Source organism: Populus alba, chromosome 17, assembly GCF_005239225.2.
Source record: "Populus alba chromosome 17, ASM523922v2, whole genome shotgun sequence".
Lineage (NCBI taxonomy): Eukaryota > Viridiplantae > Streptophyta > Magnoliopsida > Malpighiales > Salicaceae > Populus > Populus alba.
The window spans coordinates 18,149,095-18,166,498 of NC_133300.1; the positions used below are offsets into that span (position 1 = coordinate 18,149,095).

Genomic DNA, 17,404 nt, shown 5'->3' on the forward strand with positions numbered 1-17,404 from the left:
GCAATGTGTTCTGCTGTACTAGATTTAGTGATCTCATAAGAATTTTCAAGGTTTTCACAACCAAGTATATCATAACCATAAACCAGCTCGCCAGACAATTTGGGGTGTGACTGTGTTTTAGGAAGGGAGACAGTGAATTTATCTGCAGTCTGAGAGTCAATAAATTATGAAATTTCACTTATTCTTTTTAAGAATTCTGTCATATCATCCACCTCAATGAAATCTTACGGACATCAAAATGCAATAACCCAAAACCCAAAAAACTCAATCAATTAATACAAAAAGTACCTGGCAGCTCCTTGGTGCAGGTTAATAAATTACTCCACTGAAAACTCAAACAACATTGAGTGCTTGTACTTGTCTCCAGGTACAACAACAATAGGAGGGAAGTTTGGTTGGTTAATGGCATTTGGAAATCCTTGAGTCTCCAAGCATAATCCTGGATGCTTTTCATAAACAGCCCCGCCTTTCCCACGAACACCATTCACATAGTTAGCAGTGTAGAACTGCACACCAGGAGCATCTGTCCACAAGTGCAGCACCCTGGAGCTTGAAGGGTCCTTCACTTTGGCTACGTGTTTCAATCCTTCCTTCTTTTCCCCAGAGTCAAGGACATAGTTATGGTCATACCCTAGGCCAGGGACTTCCCTAATCGAGCTTCCAACTTTCTTCTCTGAAGTGAAATCAAAGGCAGTGCCTTTAACTGGCAAGAATTCACCTGTTGGGATTGAATTCTCGTCCACAGGGGTAATTTGAGATCCTGATATCTGAACTAAATGCTCGAGCACATTCCCAGAGCTGTGACCTGCTAAATTCCAGTAGGTATGATGTGCTAGGTTAATTGGAGTGGTCTTATTCTTAGGCACTGCTTCCATATCCAACCTCAAGGTTTTGCTCGAAGTAAGCGTGTAGGTAGCGGTCACAAAAACATCCCCTGGGTAACCTGATCACAGAAAAAAGCAGTAAATTGATCTGTATATGATAGAAATGCAAGGGGAATCATTAGAACACAAAATGAGCTGACCTTCCTCCCCATCATGACTTTCATACTTGAAGGTAATCGATGGTTGCTCACCATCTTTATGCTCCACAACATCCCAAACCACTTTGTCAAAGCCCTTATTCCCACCTGGAAAGTATGCCAACAAAGTAGTCATCATAACTTGAAACACTTAATCCATAAAATTTGTGCAACAATAAATTCCTCACATTAAGAATCAACACTTCAGAAATTCAAGGACTGAAGTTCATCAAATTACAGAGCGATGGATTAGGAAGCAACTCTTAAATTTACAAACCAAACTACTACTAATACAAAATGTTCAAGCCACCGCTTCTTTTTTGGCTCGAAGCAACGATAAGCAACCTCTTCTTCAATTTATCTCTTTTCAACACCTATGAAGAACTGCAGCTAGATGTTTTGGGTCAAGTGAAATCTTAACACGAAAGTGTCATGAAGTGAACAGTAATTTGAACGGCAAAATTGAGATTCCTACGCTTGTTGCTGGATTTCAAATCTTCTCATCCTACTTGTAGGCATTATCAGGGGCGTGGGGGGGATTTTGTCACTGAGACACAGTCAACAGAACTAAAAAACTTAATCAAAGGAAAACACGATTGTTTCATATCACTGCATAACTGATTGGCACTGATTCATGGATGATTGAAATATTAGGAATTTAATTCTATCATACCATGAAGACTGTTTGGCCCATTATTTATAGGCAAAGAGTAATCCACCCCATTGAGATGGAATTTCCCCTCTTTAATCCTGTTTGCAACTCGACCCACAATGCAACCAAAATAAGGCGCATTGTCTTTCTGCTCAAACACCAATCAAGAGAAGGAAAAAAATCACATCATCAGTAACCCTAATATGCTAGAACACAGCAAATTTCAACTTCATCTTTCAGAAAGCAATCCTCGTAGAGGAATCAAGATCAAGCAAACCCCACCAAAAAAAGAAAGAGAAAAATGGGAAATCAAAATCAGTCCTCAAGTTCATCAAACTTCTGTATTTTCCAAGGAGCCAGACAAAACTTTCCATGAAAACCGTGTCAAAACCACAACTTTTTGCAGCCGAAGCAACCAAAAAGGACAATCTCACTGAAAAACAAAAAGGGTCACTGAAACTCACCACATATGCTTCAATCGAGTCAAAACCAAGGACAACATCAGCAACTTTCCCTGCAAACCAGACAAAAACACAATCATTACATCAACCACCCCTCAAACACATAACAAAGAATCCAAGAAACTAACTACAAAATATACTGAAACATATGCTGAGAAAGAGAAAGGAAAGGAACCATGCTTGTCAGGAACATAGAGAGAAGTGATGGTGGCACCGTAGTTGGTGACAGTAACACGTATGGTTCCATTGTTGAGTTCAAAGTGCTCAGCTTTTGCATCAGCAGCAATAGTACTCATGGCTGGTTGTTTAGTCTCTTCTGCAGTGTCAGAGGACAAAATCATCAAAAACAGATTTGATATAGAGGAAACAGAAGAGGGCTTTTGCTGTTACGTGGCTTCTCTTCTTGTTGCAGAGAATCTGAAAGTTTGATGATTAGCAGATTTCTCGGATTTGGATAAAATATTTCTTTTTGGGGACCTGATCAGTCTGTAGATAAGGTCATAGCGTGTGATTGCTTGTGGATATGGAATTGACTTCAACCAGGATTCCTGTACGACGTTGTATACTCCATGGTTATAAAATTCGATCCAGGTCATCCCGAAGCAAGCTTATAACTAGCAAGTCTGATTTATAGGTCAGCATGGATTAATTTTTAAAAACAAAATTTAAAAAAAAAAAAAATCAACTTTTGGAACCGTGTTTTCACTATATTTTTATACTTAGGTTTTTTTTTTTTTATTCAAATCCTAAATAAATTAAATTTGGATTAGTCCAAAACCCGGGTATAATCTTGGCTATTAGTTTACTAATAAGTTTTTACCCGCTCATATGAAAAGATAAGATTGTGCTATTAATGTTTTTCAATAAAAAACTATGTAGTTTTTTCAATTAAATTTAATATATTGAAACTACGTACCTAGTTTTATTTTCTCAAAAAAAAAAAGTAACTAGTTTTAGAAAATTATTTGAATTTAAAAATATTAAGTTGTTATGTGTGGTAATGATGAGTTTGAGTTTGAGTTTTAAATATAATTGAAGTTTCTTGACAATAATCATCTGAACATTCATTATCTAACTAGAAAAATTGGAAGGATTGAAGTTTTTAACTTGATGGATATAAGATTGGTGCCTTTTATGCTTAAAAAGACATTTATATTGAAACAAGTAAATTCCTAAAATAAATAAATAAATCTTTCCATTATTTAAAAAGCATATACTAAAAAAATCAACCCGGTCCACTTCTTCAAGTGGAGGTTCACGGCCATGAGATTTGAAACTAGCTCCTTAACCCGAGCTATTTTTTCTGGTTATGAAAAATTAAAAATAAAATGTTAGGAAATATAAAACTTAATGCATACCAAACAAACACACTTTTAAATTATTAAAATCATGCATATTGAAGGATATAATTATTTTTTAAAAAAATTAAAACGGTGACATATTGAATCGATCAAGAAAGTTAATTTAGAAAACTTATAACTTAAGTCATGTGACCTTAATAACCTCATAGAATACAAATAAAAATAAATTAAGAAGCTCAATTCTAATAAATCAAATATTGAAGAACAAAAAAAAAGAAAATAATTAATTTTAAAAAAGACAAAAAAAAAACAACTCGAGTAAATCTATGTAAATAACCCAAATCCACAACCCAGGCCATGAAAATAGGATTTCCCTGTAGAAGAAAAGAAATACAAAGGTCTGTTCCTAACCAACCCATTACCAAAGTACAAAAATAAAATAAAAAAATTAATTTTAAAAAAACAACAAAAAACTCAATAAAAAAACTCTTGGTTTGGGTATTGCTCCACAAAATGCTAAGTACACTTCACATCAAATTTAAAAGGAAAAGTAGTATGTCTTTCCTAGAAATGTTCAGTCTTTAATTCGCTGTGAAAATGGTTATGAAAAAAATTATTTAATTGTTTATGAAGTTAGAGATGAATTCAAAAGAAAGCAAATGACTCTTGTTATTAGGTTTGTTAATAAAAATAAATTTATACAAGAATATTTTTTGGACATAGTACATATTAAAAATACAATTGCTTTAACTCTTAAGGAAGATATTTCATCTGTTTTATCTTTATCATAATCTTAATATTTAAGATATTATAGGTCATAGGTATAATGATGCTAGTAATATGAATAGACAGTGGAATGGTTTGCAATCTTTATTATTAAAGATAGAATTATCTGATGTTCATATTTTCTTTTAAAATTGATTTTATTGCCAACATTGCTAGTACTTCTTGCAAGTGCAATGATAAATTGTAGGTTTTTCAAGTAGCTAAAATTGAGCATTTAATTGTTGATGGTGAAATTGAAATGGATAAAGAAACTAATCAAGTAAGTGGTTTGTAACTAACTTTATATACTAAATGTAGTTCATGCTTCAAATTAATTTGTTGTCTGATAAAAATATGTGGGGAAGCATGCTTGGTTCTTAATAAGGTTGTTTCGGATAGATCTATTTATTCTCAATGTGGTGATGTAACTTTTATAGTTAGGTTTCTAATATCATTTGATTTTGTATTTATGGAAATTACTGATATACTTTATTAAGCCTTACAACAAAAATCTCAAAACAATTTAAATGTTATACATTTGGTGTCTACCATAAAGACTTTAATTTAAAAATTAAAAGATAATAATTGATAAACTCTTTTAGAAGAAGTTAGGAATTTAGAAACTCTTTCAAATTCTTAATATAAATGCTTCTTTTTTTAATGTGGGACGATCTCACTGTAAAAAAAATCAGTAATAATTGAATATCATCATCGTGTTGATATATTTACAGTTATCATTAATCAACAATTAAAAAAGTTAAATGATAGATTCACTAAGTAGAGGACTAATCTTCTTGTATTGAACGCAACTTTAAATCCTAAAAATACCTATAAATCATTTAACATTGAAGATATATATAGACTTATTGATAAGTTTTATTCTGAAGATTTATCTGACCAAGAAACAATTCAGTTAAGATTCCAGTTACAACATTATGAGCCTGACATACCTAATCATCTAAAGTTTAAAAATTTATCACAGATTGTAGATTTATACTAGTGATTGGTAGAAAAATAGAAAATCAACAATTTTTCCACTAATTGAAAGATTGATTCGGCTTATTTTGATGGTAATTACCGAACGAGATTTTTCAAGAATAAAAATTGTTAAAACAAGACTTCGTAATAGCATGAAGGATGATTTTTTTGTATATTATTTTATTGTTTATATAGAAAAAGAGATTGGTGAAAAATTCTCAATAAATATGATAATTGATGATTTATATTTTATGAAAAAACAACGAGCACAATTAAAATAAATAAATATTAATTTTTTTATTATTTTTATTTTTATTTTATTTTAATTTTAAAAAAATTACAAACATAAATAATACTTCGTTTTAACTAATGTTTCTTATAAACTTTGAATGTTTATATTGATAAGTATAAAAATTAATAAAATTAAAATGATAAATACATTATAAAAATCATTCTATTTTTGTAGTGAGTTTTTTACTGTACTTTTCTTATTTGTAGTAAACTTTGTATAATTCTATATTTTTTTTTGCACAAAACTCCTTGAGCTGAACGGATATCATACCACTCATCACTAACATGGTGGTTCTTGTAGCCATTTTCAAACCACCAAGAGTGGTGGTGGCTGTACTCTAACAGGATCTTCTAAGGCTCCACATAAACCATTTTGCAGGTTATTGTTCTATCTCCCTCATGACTTAACATTTATGAGTATTTTATTATAGACGTATGATCGGCAGATGGGTAGGGTTAACCTCCATTGACTCGCTCCCTTCTCGCAGACGTCCGGTCCTTTATTTAGGTGAGTCTTCCTGTGGTAAAGTATCCGGAGGGTTATCTAAGTTAATGTGTTTTCCTACAGCTTTTCATGTTTTTTTTTTTTAAAATTTAATATAAATATTCGAATCAGCTTACATATATCTCGACTAATCTTATGAGTTATAAAATTAATGATTATATAAACCTCCAATAATCCTAAAAAAATTCAAACTCATAACTTTTAAATATCAAACTTAAATCTAATTAATTTAGCTATCCTTACAAATTTTTCATGTTCTATTTTTAGATCTAGGAGAGGGCCAATCATCCAGCCGGATGGCCATGAATATGGTTCCAAACACGTCCTATTGTACTTCGTCAGATACACTTTTTTTTTTTTTTTGATAAATAATATATTTTATATATGTCTTCCAAAAGATAACTATAATAATGTTTTTCCCCGTAGTTTATATATGTCCTCCGAAAAAATATTGTAGCAGAGGGATCCTTTCCAGCCAAACTCAGATGATGGAGTTGCCAACAAATTTTGGCACACATACATCCTTTGAAACATGTAACTTTAGCATATTTTCTTTCAATTTATGGTGTTAATTTCAACAATTTTTATCTGTTTAAAGACAATTATGGTAGTAAAGTATAAGGAAATCAAGTAAATCTTTTTGATAATTTATATATTTAATAGGCCAAAAAGAAATGAAAAAGTAATGTTTCATAAAAAAAATTATAGTAAAATTCATAATCTTAAAAAATCGAATTAAAATGAAATGTAAATATTATATATAACTCTCTTCATTGTAAAACTTGTAGATCACTCCTAAGCCTTGGAGAAACTACAGGGGCTAAAATGCAAGTTTTCAAAATCACATGACTAAAGTTTAATTCGTTTGAACTCTCATGAACTAAAGTTGAGATTATTATTTTTTTAAAAAAAGGGATTAAAGTGCGGTTTGGAGAAAATCTTTAAAGATTTATTCATATTAGTTTATTAAAAAGAAAAAAACTTTGAGCAAAACATTATATAAATGATAAGATTCTCACCATTGTTTTTTGGGAAGGTAGGGGAGGGGACCATGCCATTCCTCATATTTCTTTAGTGCAAGAGGGGCATTATCCATGCCAAGATGATGATGATGATAACAAAATAAAACCTCATCTCAAATAATGGATAATAAAAAAAGTAAATTTCAAAAAAATAAAAAAAGGAAAAATATTCGCAACATGCCACGTAATCAATCCAACTCACATCCTTATGGCACGCTCTCATCCATTAGATCGTCATCCAACAAACAATCCTAGCCATCCATCGATTTTCTCTCCAAAAATAAAAAATAAAAAGTTAAAAACCCTTGTTGCATATCCTTTTTCAACAGAATAGATCAAGAAACAGTGATTCCTTGCAAGATTTTGAAACAAAGCAGTTGTTGTTGTTAGAGCTTCTTTTGTGGGACTCACTCAGTTCACTTCGGTGAAGAGTTTGGACATTAAAGTTTCAAACTTTCTCTCTCTTATTTTGTTGGAAATTTAATGGCAGCTGAGGAGATTAATAAGCCCCCATCACTCCCTCCTTACCCTGAGGTACTTAACTTGAACAACTATTTTCCTTTCCTCTGCAAGAAAAAAGAAAGAAAAGAGAAGGAAAAGTTACTGTCTTTTATTGTTGTAGCTGATCTTTAGTTCTTCATATTTCATTGCTTAGCTTTACATCACTGAGTTTCTTTTTTTTAGAATTTGTTGGGGTTGGTGCTTGAAATGGAAAAGATGGTCTCTGGGGAAGATGTTGCTTGAAAGGGAAAAGATGGGCTCCGGGGAAGATGTTAAAGACTCTTTTTTTTATTTGATTTAGTTTTGTTAATTGAGATTGAGTTTGATTATTTTAAAGCTTGGTTTTTATATTTTTGCTGCTATTTCTGCTTGAATTTTCGTATTAAAGGGGAAAAAAATAGAATTTTATGGGGGATTCAATTTTCTTTAAATTATTCTTCACATTTTGTTATGCAAAAAGATTTTTTTTTTCACCGATTTGGTTTATGCTTGTTAAAAATCAAAGCTTAAATTGGGTTTTCCCCTTTTTAGGCTTGGTTTGGTTTTTGTTGACTCAGTTTATGCTACTTATGCTTAATTTTGGGTTATTGAAATATAGAGCTGGACTTTTTTTTTTGAAAAAAACAAATTCCTTCAAGAAACCTATTTTCTTGAAATCCTCTGTTGTTAAAAAAAACATTTTAAAAAAATGACTGCATTTCGCATGTTTTTATTCAGAAACTTTGGCAGTACCTTTTCCTCATGTAAAAAAACTGTTTCAGTTTGGTGTTCCTGAGATGAGTTTTAACAGCCACTGGGGTATCCTGGTTGAATCTCCAGCAGATATGTGCTTAGTTATTTATTAAGAAAATTGGGAACTTTGGACAAATTTAAGATAAATCCATGTTCACGCAATCCTCATCTTGCATTTTCCTTTCCAGAGTTGAGATTCAATGCATTTGAATTCATAAATTCTATACCTTCATTTTTCCAAGAAAATAGAGAAAGGGATGTCCCGACTCCCGAGTCCTTGTTTTACATTTTTTCTTCATTGATTGTATTTCTCTAAAAAAAAAAGCTTTCCAATTTCATCATATCGGTAGCATTTATACTTTTTTACCGTTGTTTTTGCAAGGAATTTCTTTTTGTAATCTTGACTGATCTTTCCTGCTGTTATCAGATGATTTTGTCAGCCATTGAAGCATTGAATGAGGCTAGTGGCTGTAACAAGACGTCAATATCGAAATACATCGAATCAAAATATGGGGACTTGCCAGCTGGCCACACTGCCCTCCTCTCACACCACCTCAATCGAATGAAGGATACCGGAGAGTTAGTATTTTGGAAAAACAATTACATGAAGCCAGATCCCAATGCTCCTCCTAGGCGTGGTCGTGGTAGGCCCCCTAAGCCGAAAGACCCATTGTCTCCGGGCTCAGACCTGCCCCCTGCCAGACCGAGGGGTCGTCCACCAAAGGATCCCAATGCACCCCCAAAGCCAGTGAAGCCAAAGGCTGCGACTGGAGGAAGTGGAAAGCCAAGAGGGAGGCCACGCAAGATGGCACGACCTACTGGAGGAATAACCACCGGAAGTGCTACAACAACCTCAGCAGCTCCAATGACGGCAGGCAGTGGAAGGCCAAGGGGTCGGCCTCCAAAGGTGAAGGCTGCAACTATGACTGAAGTGAGTGTTCAGAATTAATAATCTCCTCCCATTAATGGTAGCAGCAGTTGACGAACTCTTGTCTCAACATGTCTGTAGAATTGGTCAGTTGTGTGTGTTAGTTGTTAACTGTGGTGTGTGTTATTAGTATGGCAACATCGTGTGTATTTTTGCGCATGCAACTGTGTCGTGTCTTCTTGTATAATTGGATGATTGTATTTGTTATAATTGAGCTTTCTTGCTTTCTTGTAGTTTTCGTAGAGAAAGATGTTTATAATTGCATGTTTTTCTTGAGCCAGTATTTGATAGCGTGGTAAAAGTTATTTTCTCAGTTTTGAAAATAGTCGAATGATGTACAAAATTATGTCAGCATAGACTGACTGTGACTCCGACAATGAACTGAAATTTCAAAACCATGGACAACATGGTGTGACATCAATAACTGTTCGTGCAAGAAAGGAGCATGTTTCCATGGTATGCGATATTTCTTCTAGAGCTGTGGAAACTGGGTGTTCTTGAACTGGTTTTACGAGACTAGCACCTGACACCCTGAAGGATTTATTGTTAAAACTCATAACATGGTCAAGGCGGTTTGATCTTTCCTCCAACCGAGTATTCTGGACTCAACAAGGAACTGTGGAGAATAGGCAACTCCAATGGATTCTGACAAGAGGAGATGGATGTTGTCTCCTGGAATGGCTGTGACCTCGTACGGGGTTCTAGGTGATTTCTTTCGACAAGACTTGTCAGTACAAACCAAGTGGTCTTTGTTTCATGGTTTCTAATCTATTGGTCTGTTTGTTTGTCTTTGTTTGGTGAACATTTTGTCGCACTCCTCCATCAACGATATCTGACAGGCGACTTCATGTGGGTCAGTGATCACACACAGTAGTGAGAGAAGGGAGGGGGGGTGGGCCGTGGGGGATAGCACTGACCAGTGATAAATCTTGAGCTTGGAGACAGCGGTTTCAATTCATGTGGAGATCTGATATGGGTTTTGGCACGTCCGAGGGAACTGAGAATTTCGATCCTATTTTCAAGTCTTTGATCTATGCAGGGGCAATGAACTTTTATTTTTTTACTCATTTTGTATGTATTTTAATTAATTTTATAAATTTTAAAATTAATAATTATATAAATATTTAATGTTAAAAAACAAATTGAAGAAGAGACCTGAGATGACTTTTCCTTATTACAAGGAAAGGGCTAGTACTGGCTCATTGGCCATAGGACCAGTACTTGGTTACTTATGAAACGCCCGCTTACTTTACTGCAGCCAAATTTCAAAAATATTTGGAGCCAATCAGGGTTGGACCATGACCTAATTTATGTCTCTTGCTGATTGGTTAAAAGTGCTTCTTAGTCTTAGAGCTGGTTTGTTTGTGAGGTTTGCCAGGTTTGTCGGGGCATTTTTATTAGCGTAACGTATCTCTTAAATAAATATATTTTTAATTCAAGTAGTGTTTAATATTATAATCTAATTATATTTTTGAAAAAATTAAATTTGTTTAGATTTAAATTCTATATGGTGCCTACATGACTGGGTGAGAGGTTCCCTATGAAATTCTATATCCTACATCATCATCATCATCATCATGGTTTTGTGTATAGTTTGTAAATCCACAGATTTTATCAAGTTAATATTTTATTTAATTTATCTAAAAATCTGTCTCAAGTCAGGATCGTATTCCTTCCTTTTTTATACCAATATGCAAAGTCAAATCAGTACTAACGACTATGATTTTGTGAGAGATGACAGGTATTGACTCAAGAACAAAAGAAACAAAAAACAAGATGGAGAAGATGAAGATAATGCTATCCCTTTGTGTCTCTGTCGAAAGTATCAGGCTACTGTAAGTGGGACTGAGGCAGCGAGGACGGCAACAACCAGAAATGCTTTCAGGTGTAAGTCTGAAGTAGACATCTTATTGATTCATGAATCTATCTTTGCCACATTAGATTGACACACACTCTTCCACTCCCTAAAACCTTCCATGGCCGCCACCTCTCCTCGGGGAAATGACTTTTCTTTACAGGGTCAACCACTTGTACTAATTTCCACCTCCAACAAAGTCAAACCCTTTCCGATTCATATCTGTACAGAAAAATATATGGATCTGGCCTTATCTTGAAGCATGATAAGATTACTCCTGCCTTTTGCGAGTCAATTTTGGCTACTGCTTGAGTGATCCGTAGTAAGTCAATTTTGGCCACTGCTTTTAAGTGATTATTAATTTTCACACAAGTTTTAGAAAGAAAAGAAAAGAAAAGAGGCCCCTTTTCAAAACACGAGCCATGACAAGAGGGGATGCTCATGTCTTTGTCGAGAAATAGTTGGGAGAGTTGGTCAGCTATAAAGAAAGTGATGGTGTAAGAGGGTCTTCATAATACGTTGAACGAGACCCCAGCAGCTCTGCAACACTAGAAGCTTCAACTTGAAAAAGAAAAAAAAGGAAAAATAGTTATTGAGCATGTATCAGTCTTAATTATTAGGGTGTGATTCATATAAATATATTGCTCGGGAATGGGATAAAAATTGTTTTTTAAAATGTCTTTTGCTATATATATAGCAACATCAAAGTAATAAAAAAAATATTTTAAAAAATTAATTTAAAACTGAAAAAAATTTAGTTTTTTTAAAAAACATGATTGAATCATGATTCTAAAAATATTAAAGTACAAAAAACAAAAACTTGTTTTGATAACGTAAAACCTAGCTTGAATTCTTCACTGGTTGTGAAAAAATGGATGCCAGATAATTCATTCAATTAGTTGGTCCAACTCATGTAGTTTTGGTCCGCTTAACGTGATAGTTTCAATCTAAATTAATCAGTTCTTGAGTGAAAATATTGTTGTTGTGATGATTAGCAGATGGTTAAGTTTAAGGATTTGACTCATGAGAATCAATGTTCTCACCATCCATGATGCCACTCCCTCGAAAAGAGCAAATCAATTTTAAACCCTCTAAAAATCAGAAACCGAAGCATTCTTGTGTCCAAACCTGCCCCTCACAGGGATGAATTCTCGACACCAAAACTACTGACAGCATTCAGAGCTCGGAACATGACACTTATTTGACTCAAAAGGCCATATAAGAGATGAAATGATCTTCTTCAGAGCAGCTATTGGAAACGTGAAAAGAGCCATATAACAGAAAAAAGGAGGAGAATCCAAGAAAGAAAACATAAATTAGATTATACATCATAGCACACAGAATTTGCAAAGCCATAGCAGATATAGCATCAAGAAACATGGAGAATTCACTCTAAGCAACTTCATCTCCTTTTAACTAAACCCAAACTCCCTACCAAAGGCACATCAACAGGAGTTGTTTCTTTGGCCAGCTCACCGAATCCCATGAGGTTAGCCTGGATCATATCATTTATCCTTCCGTAGCCATCCAATGAAGCAACACATCTCTCTTGACCCCCTTCTCCTAGCTTCAAGATGTTGCTCATCGAGCTTGATGATTGTGATTGAACATTAAAGTCTATCAAATCCTTCAACTGATCAGCATACACCTGCGACTTCCCTACCTTATGACTACTTACATCAGAATCCATCAAGGATAAAAAATCCTTGTTTAAAACCTTAGAACCTACAGTGTTGATCCTAAACATGAGTGAAAGATGAGACAGGCTCAGGCATAAGAGCCTCTCTGAAAGCACGTAAAGCCTAGAACTAGCAATTGCGTTTCTGACGTCGAAGCAACTCCTCGGTATTAGACTCGCCAGATTGAATAGGCAATGCTTCCATGTCTTGCTGAAATGAAGGGGTCTGACGCCTTCCTGTCTGAAAAACTGGGTTAGCAACAGTGTCCAAGGTGATTGATCTTGTGGAAGACTATGAATATTATTAACACTTACATGGGGTATAACATAAGGACGAATTGCAAACCCCGTGGCTAAGCCAAACAAACATGAAAGCACCAGTCCAAGGACCCAAAATTTAACTGCTCCAAGTGCTGTAAATTTAAAAACACAAGCCTCGCTTTAAGTTCATGATAAACTGGGCCTACCATTTCCATTTAGTTCTAACAGAACCTAAAGTAAAAGATTGTACAATGTTTCAGATTCTCACCAGATTGAGAATCTAATATACAATCCTCTTGCTTAAGGTCAACCTGGCGAAGCAGTTGATTGCCATGATCTGAAATTAGTAAAGCGCATAATTGAGGAACAAAAAGCACCTCAAAATCACTGGAGAATGTTGCAGTGTTGCCTGGACCATCCTGCCGACCTGTCTGGGAATAATTACCAGCTATGGTGGTGGTCGTGCCTAAAAAGACAGAAAAAGAAAATAAGCACCTGTAATTTACTTTTCTTCCAATGTACAAGCACATAGAATCCAAAATTTGATGTAAATATTTGCAATTAAAAGCACCTGAGCTGCTTATCTTTCTCACAGCATGGTTTAGTTGATCAGCTACATAAACATTCCCTCTAAGATCAACTGTGAAACTCTTTGGTTTATTGAACCGAGCCAAGCCTGGTTCTCCATCTATGTACCCTTTATCCCCACTTCCAGATAACCGTTCTACCATTACACCATCTGCAATTTTGATAATATAAATAATCAAGTCAATGAATCAGGTGCTATCACTAACAACCTTCTCTGAATCCACTGATTTGGTAAGAAAGCGCTCAATTCAACTACAGAGTTTAATTCTTGAATTTAGAAAGCTAAGACATTAGTCAACAAGTTCAATTCAGACTCTTATTTCCAGTAAAAAACAAATCCAACCTCAAGAGGTCAGAATTTCACATGAATAAGAATAATAATTAACATTCAAACTTTAACCTTTGCAAAGATGGACAATACCATAAAAAAGGTTGCATCCACTTCCCAATTTACAACTTTTATCCATGGCATTCATCACTATAAGCCCGGAAAAAATGATGAAAGGGAAACCATGCTTCAATATAAAGGAACAAAAGAGAAAAAAAAACACAAAGATGATGATGCTATAGAACACAAATGTTTTTACATGAAACAACACGAACAAAAACAATAGCAGAAGTTATAATTACTTTCATTTAACTTTTTGACATTTTTTGTTTCTAACTGCCCATTCCAAACCAATCTATCCCCTTGCACGAGTTTGTGGCACCAATCATAACACAAAATTGTGTCCACCATTGATATGATGAGGCCCACAAACCCAGTTCAAATCAATTTTTTTAGCACAACCCAATTCAACATCTTTGTTCCCAAACAAGCTACGAACTTCTTTTTTTTTAAAAAAAAAAAAATTCCACACTTAGGAGTCAACATTTATGTAAAGTAATGAACTTTACTACTAGCTCCAAATGAAATTTATTACCCTGAGAAATGGGAAATGGTAGAGTGTAAAAAACACTCTTAGAAGAATCAAGGACTACAAGATCAGATGATCTGAGTTGAACTGCGTGTGGGTTTACATTTAATTTGTGGCCATCCATCATTGTAGTTACCATGTACCCATCTTCTAACATGATCTGCTCCCCTGTCATTGAAAAATGGTACACTGTATCACAACTTTCTTTAAAAAAACAAAATAAATGCTAGAACCCATGTGGTAAAAAATGAAAATTAACCATGAATTGAAGCTAAGTTGAAGAGGAAGAAGACGAGCAGAAAGAATTGAGAAGCCATGGTGAGATTTTGATGGTTGTTTTGGTGAAATCGCGGAGAGTGCTTACAAGTTAAGCATTGAAGTGGTCTTGGTTCTTTATGGTGTTTTAACTTAGTACAAAGGTAAAGTGGCGTACGATGAGAATAAAATGTTCAAAATATTCGGTGAGTGCAACAGAGAGTTAGCTCGTAAGATGTCGCGAGATCATTTTTTATATTTATCTTTATATAATTTTATGATGATTAAAATAAAAATATTTAAGGATCTTAACCATTTAAGTTCTAGGAAAAAATATCTTTAAGTCAAAAATTTATACACACATCTTTTTTTATATAAAATATATTTTTTATTAGTAAAAAAACCTAAGATAATTAACATAATTTTCATAAGAATTCCAATGATTTAGATTATAAAGGAAAAAAAGGTTGTATTTTTTAATCATAATATTCTTTCTTTATTCATGTATGTAATTTTTTATTTTGATGAAAAACATGTTCTTTTTACTAGGAATATGATTTTTCAAACTAAAACTTATTATGATATAGAACAAGTTCAATAAAAAAAAAATCATGTAGTGATAATTTATCCACTATTATATATATAATAATTAATTTGATAAAATTATATAAAGAATTGACAAAAAAAATAAAAATAGATATTTGATTTTTATTGAAAACTTATAAGCATTTTTTTTATAAAAAAAAACTTTGTATATTAGGTTTAGATATAATAATTCATAAAATAATTTTTTAATATTAAAATAAAATACTTTAATTTAATTTAAAAATAATGGCATAACTAATGGTTTTTTAAAGATCACTATAACAATTTTACTTAAAAACAAAAACATTCTAAAAAAAACAATACAGTGGACCAAAAGAATCAAACTCAAACGTACATGGATGCTTAGGCTTGCAAGGCCAGCCCTACTAGGCCTAGACTACCAAACAAGGTCTTGGCCCATGAAAAAAAGCCCTCACCCGTGCAATTGTTTTCTTTTTTAAAAACAAATAAAACTAAAGCAGACGACATGGTACAAATTTAAAAACTTAGTGACCAAAGTGTATTTTTCTATGCTGTTGGCAAAATTTCACTGTAGAATTCTTATTTTCACTGGACTACCAAGCAAGGTCTTGGCTCAATATAGTAAATGGAATATATGGTGGCTCAGGAGGTAAATTTTTACTGCATCCCTTTTATTTTATTTATTAAAGAGTTAATATACAATTATTTCTTAGGTCGAAGATGCTTTCAATCTTTTTTTTTTTTTAGTTTAACGTGGGTGTTCGGGCCAGCTTGCGCGCACCTCGACTAATCCCACGGGCCTTGAAGTTAACGACCATATAAGCCTCCAGTGACCATCATATGAGCAATTCCAGGGATTGAACCTGAGACCATAGAGGGAGCAAACCTCTTGGTTCCAAGTTTTTACCACTGGGTCACCACCTAGATGGTTTGCTTTCAATCTTTTTTATTCTAACTTGATATATACCGAGTGATATGTTAATTATTATCTTAAAATATTGCTTTTTTCTTTGAATTTTTACCTTGACATGCTCTAATACTTCTCTTCTAGACATTGCAGAAAAGCAAGAATTCAGAAAACTTCCACCATCTCATTATTTATCTAAAATTGAGTCCTTCTCCACACTTTTAGAGAGTACAGAAATAGAACAATACGTAACAAATGCCTTTGAAGCAGGTGGCTATAAATGGTTAGTTCTACGTACCCATACGTACCATATCCTATCTTCCATCATCATCTTCTACCTGTAGATAAGGAAACTGATGTTTTTGTTTTCTTTTTTTACAGGCAATTGGTTCTCTATCCCCACGGAAAAGGAGGTGATAATGAAAGCATATCTCTTCGCTTGGCAATGGTAGAAAGAGATGAAATGATTATCTTGTGGACAATAAGCTAATCATTCAAGCAAAAATCAGCTGCATGTGTGTGGTTAAAACCTTTTAAAGGAACAAGTACTCTTATCTTTAGATTATGTTTATTAATTCTGAAGTATTTTAATTAGCTTTTTTACATTTTAAGCCAAATTCTTTGGTTAATTTGTTATGGATGCATAAACGGCTATTAGTTTACATTTTATTATTATTATTATTATTTAATTGCTTCAATGGTTTGTGTTATGGGATATGAGCTTCTCCATGATTCTTGTGAAGTTTTTTGGAGTACTTTGTCCCTCCTCCCGTTGTGGAGATTAATTATTCTCCTACTTTAGCAATATGTAACAAACAACTGCAGAATTTAATATTAATTGATATACTAGTTGATTGATATCTTTTAATGTAAAATTAGAAAGAAAAAAAAAATTACTAGGTGTTTTATATCAAAAATAAATTGAAAAAAAAAAACTTATTTTTTCTAGCCACTACACTAGCCAAAATTTAAAGAAATTTTTATCACAAAATATAGTGGACAACAAGTCATCTGCTTCCATTAACTTTAAATAAAAGCCATTCATGGCCTTTTCTTAGTGGGTCAAGCACTTGACTTATTTTATTAAGCCTACAACACTTAACCTTGTTCTTTTATGTTTTTTTTAATTTTTTTATTAATAACTTTTTTTATGTTTTTTAAATAATCTTTAAATTTATTTTTTTAATTAATAACTCATATATATTTTTGCTTATTTTGG

General features: G+C 33.3%; 3 protein-coding genes across 6 annotated transcripts; 1 reads left to right on the forward strand and 2 right to left on the reverse strand.

Moving 5' to 3' along the window:
* Nucleotides 1-155: 155 nt before the first annotated feature.
* On the reverse strand, nt 156-2,737 carry LOC118028835 (uncharacterized). Of its 3 annotated transcripts, XM_035032553.2 has the most exons (6): nt 2,525-2,736; nt 2,310-2,450; nt 2,138-2,187; nt 1,695-1,821; nt 1,025-1,129; nt 156-943 (listed from the first exon to the last, which is right to left on the reverse strand). In XM_035032553.2, exons 2-6 carry the CDS (start codon nt 2,428-2,430, stop codon nt 318-320), a joined length of 1,029 nt encoding a protein of 342 aa, XP_034888444.1. In that variant the 5' UTR covers nt 2,431-2,450; nt 2,525-2,736; the 3' UTR covers nt 156-317. The 3 variants fall into 3 exon arrangements, with proteins under 3 accessions (XP_034888444.1, XP_073261920.1, XP_034888443.1); XM_073405819.1 differs by having other exon boundaries at nt 2,315-2,737; XM_035032552.2 differs by having other exon boundaries at nt 2,310-2,736.
* A 4,575-nt stretch (nt 2,738-7,312) lies between these two features.
* LOC118028832 (HMG-Y-related protein A) lies at nt 7,313-9,390 on the forward strand. The gene is made up of 2 exons (XM_035032547.2): nt 7,313-7,530; nt 8,657-9,390. Exons 1-2 carry the CDS (start codon nt 7,480-7,482, stop codon nt 9,176-9,178), a joined length of 573 nt encoding a protein of 190 aa, XP_034888438.1. The 5' UTR covers nt 7,313-7,479; the 3' UTR covers nt 9,179-9,390.
* A 2,916-nt stretch (nt 9,391-12,306) lies between these two features.
* On the reverse strand, nt 12,307-14,903 carry LOC118028830 (uncharacterized). 2 transcript variants are annotated; one of them, XM_035032545.1, is made up of 6 exons: nt 14,716-14,903; nt 14,463-14,624; nt 13,523-13,690; nt 13,220-13,417; nt 13,006-13,103; nt 12,307-12,927 (listed from the first exon to the last, which is right to left on the reverse strand). In XM_035032545.1, exons 1-6 carry the CDS (start codon nt 14,771-14,773, stop codon nt 12,415-12,417), a joined length of 1,197 nt encoding a protein of 398 aa, XP_034888436.1. In that variant the 5' UTR covers nt 14,774-14,903; the 3' UTR covers nt 12,307-12,414. The 2 variants fall into 2 exon arrangements, with proteins under 2 accessions (XP_034888436.1, XP_034888437.1); XM_035032546.2 differs by having other exon boundaries at nt 12,684-12,931; nt 14,716-14,902.
* Nucleotides 14,904-17,404: the final 2,501 nt, after the last annotated feature.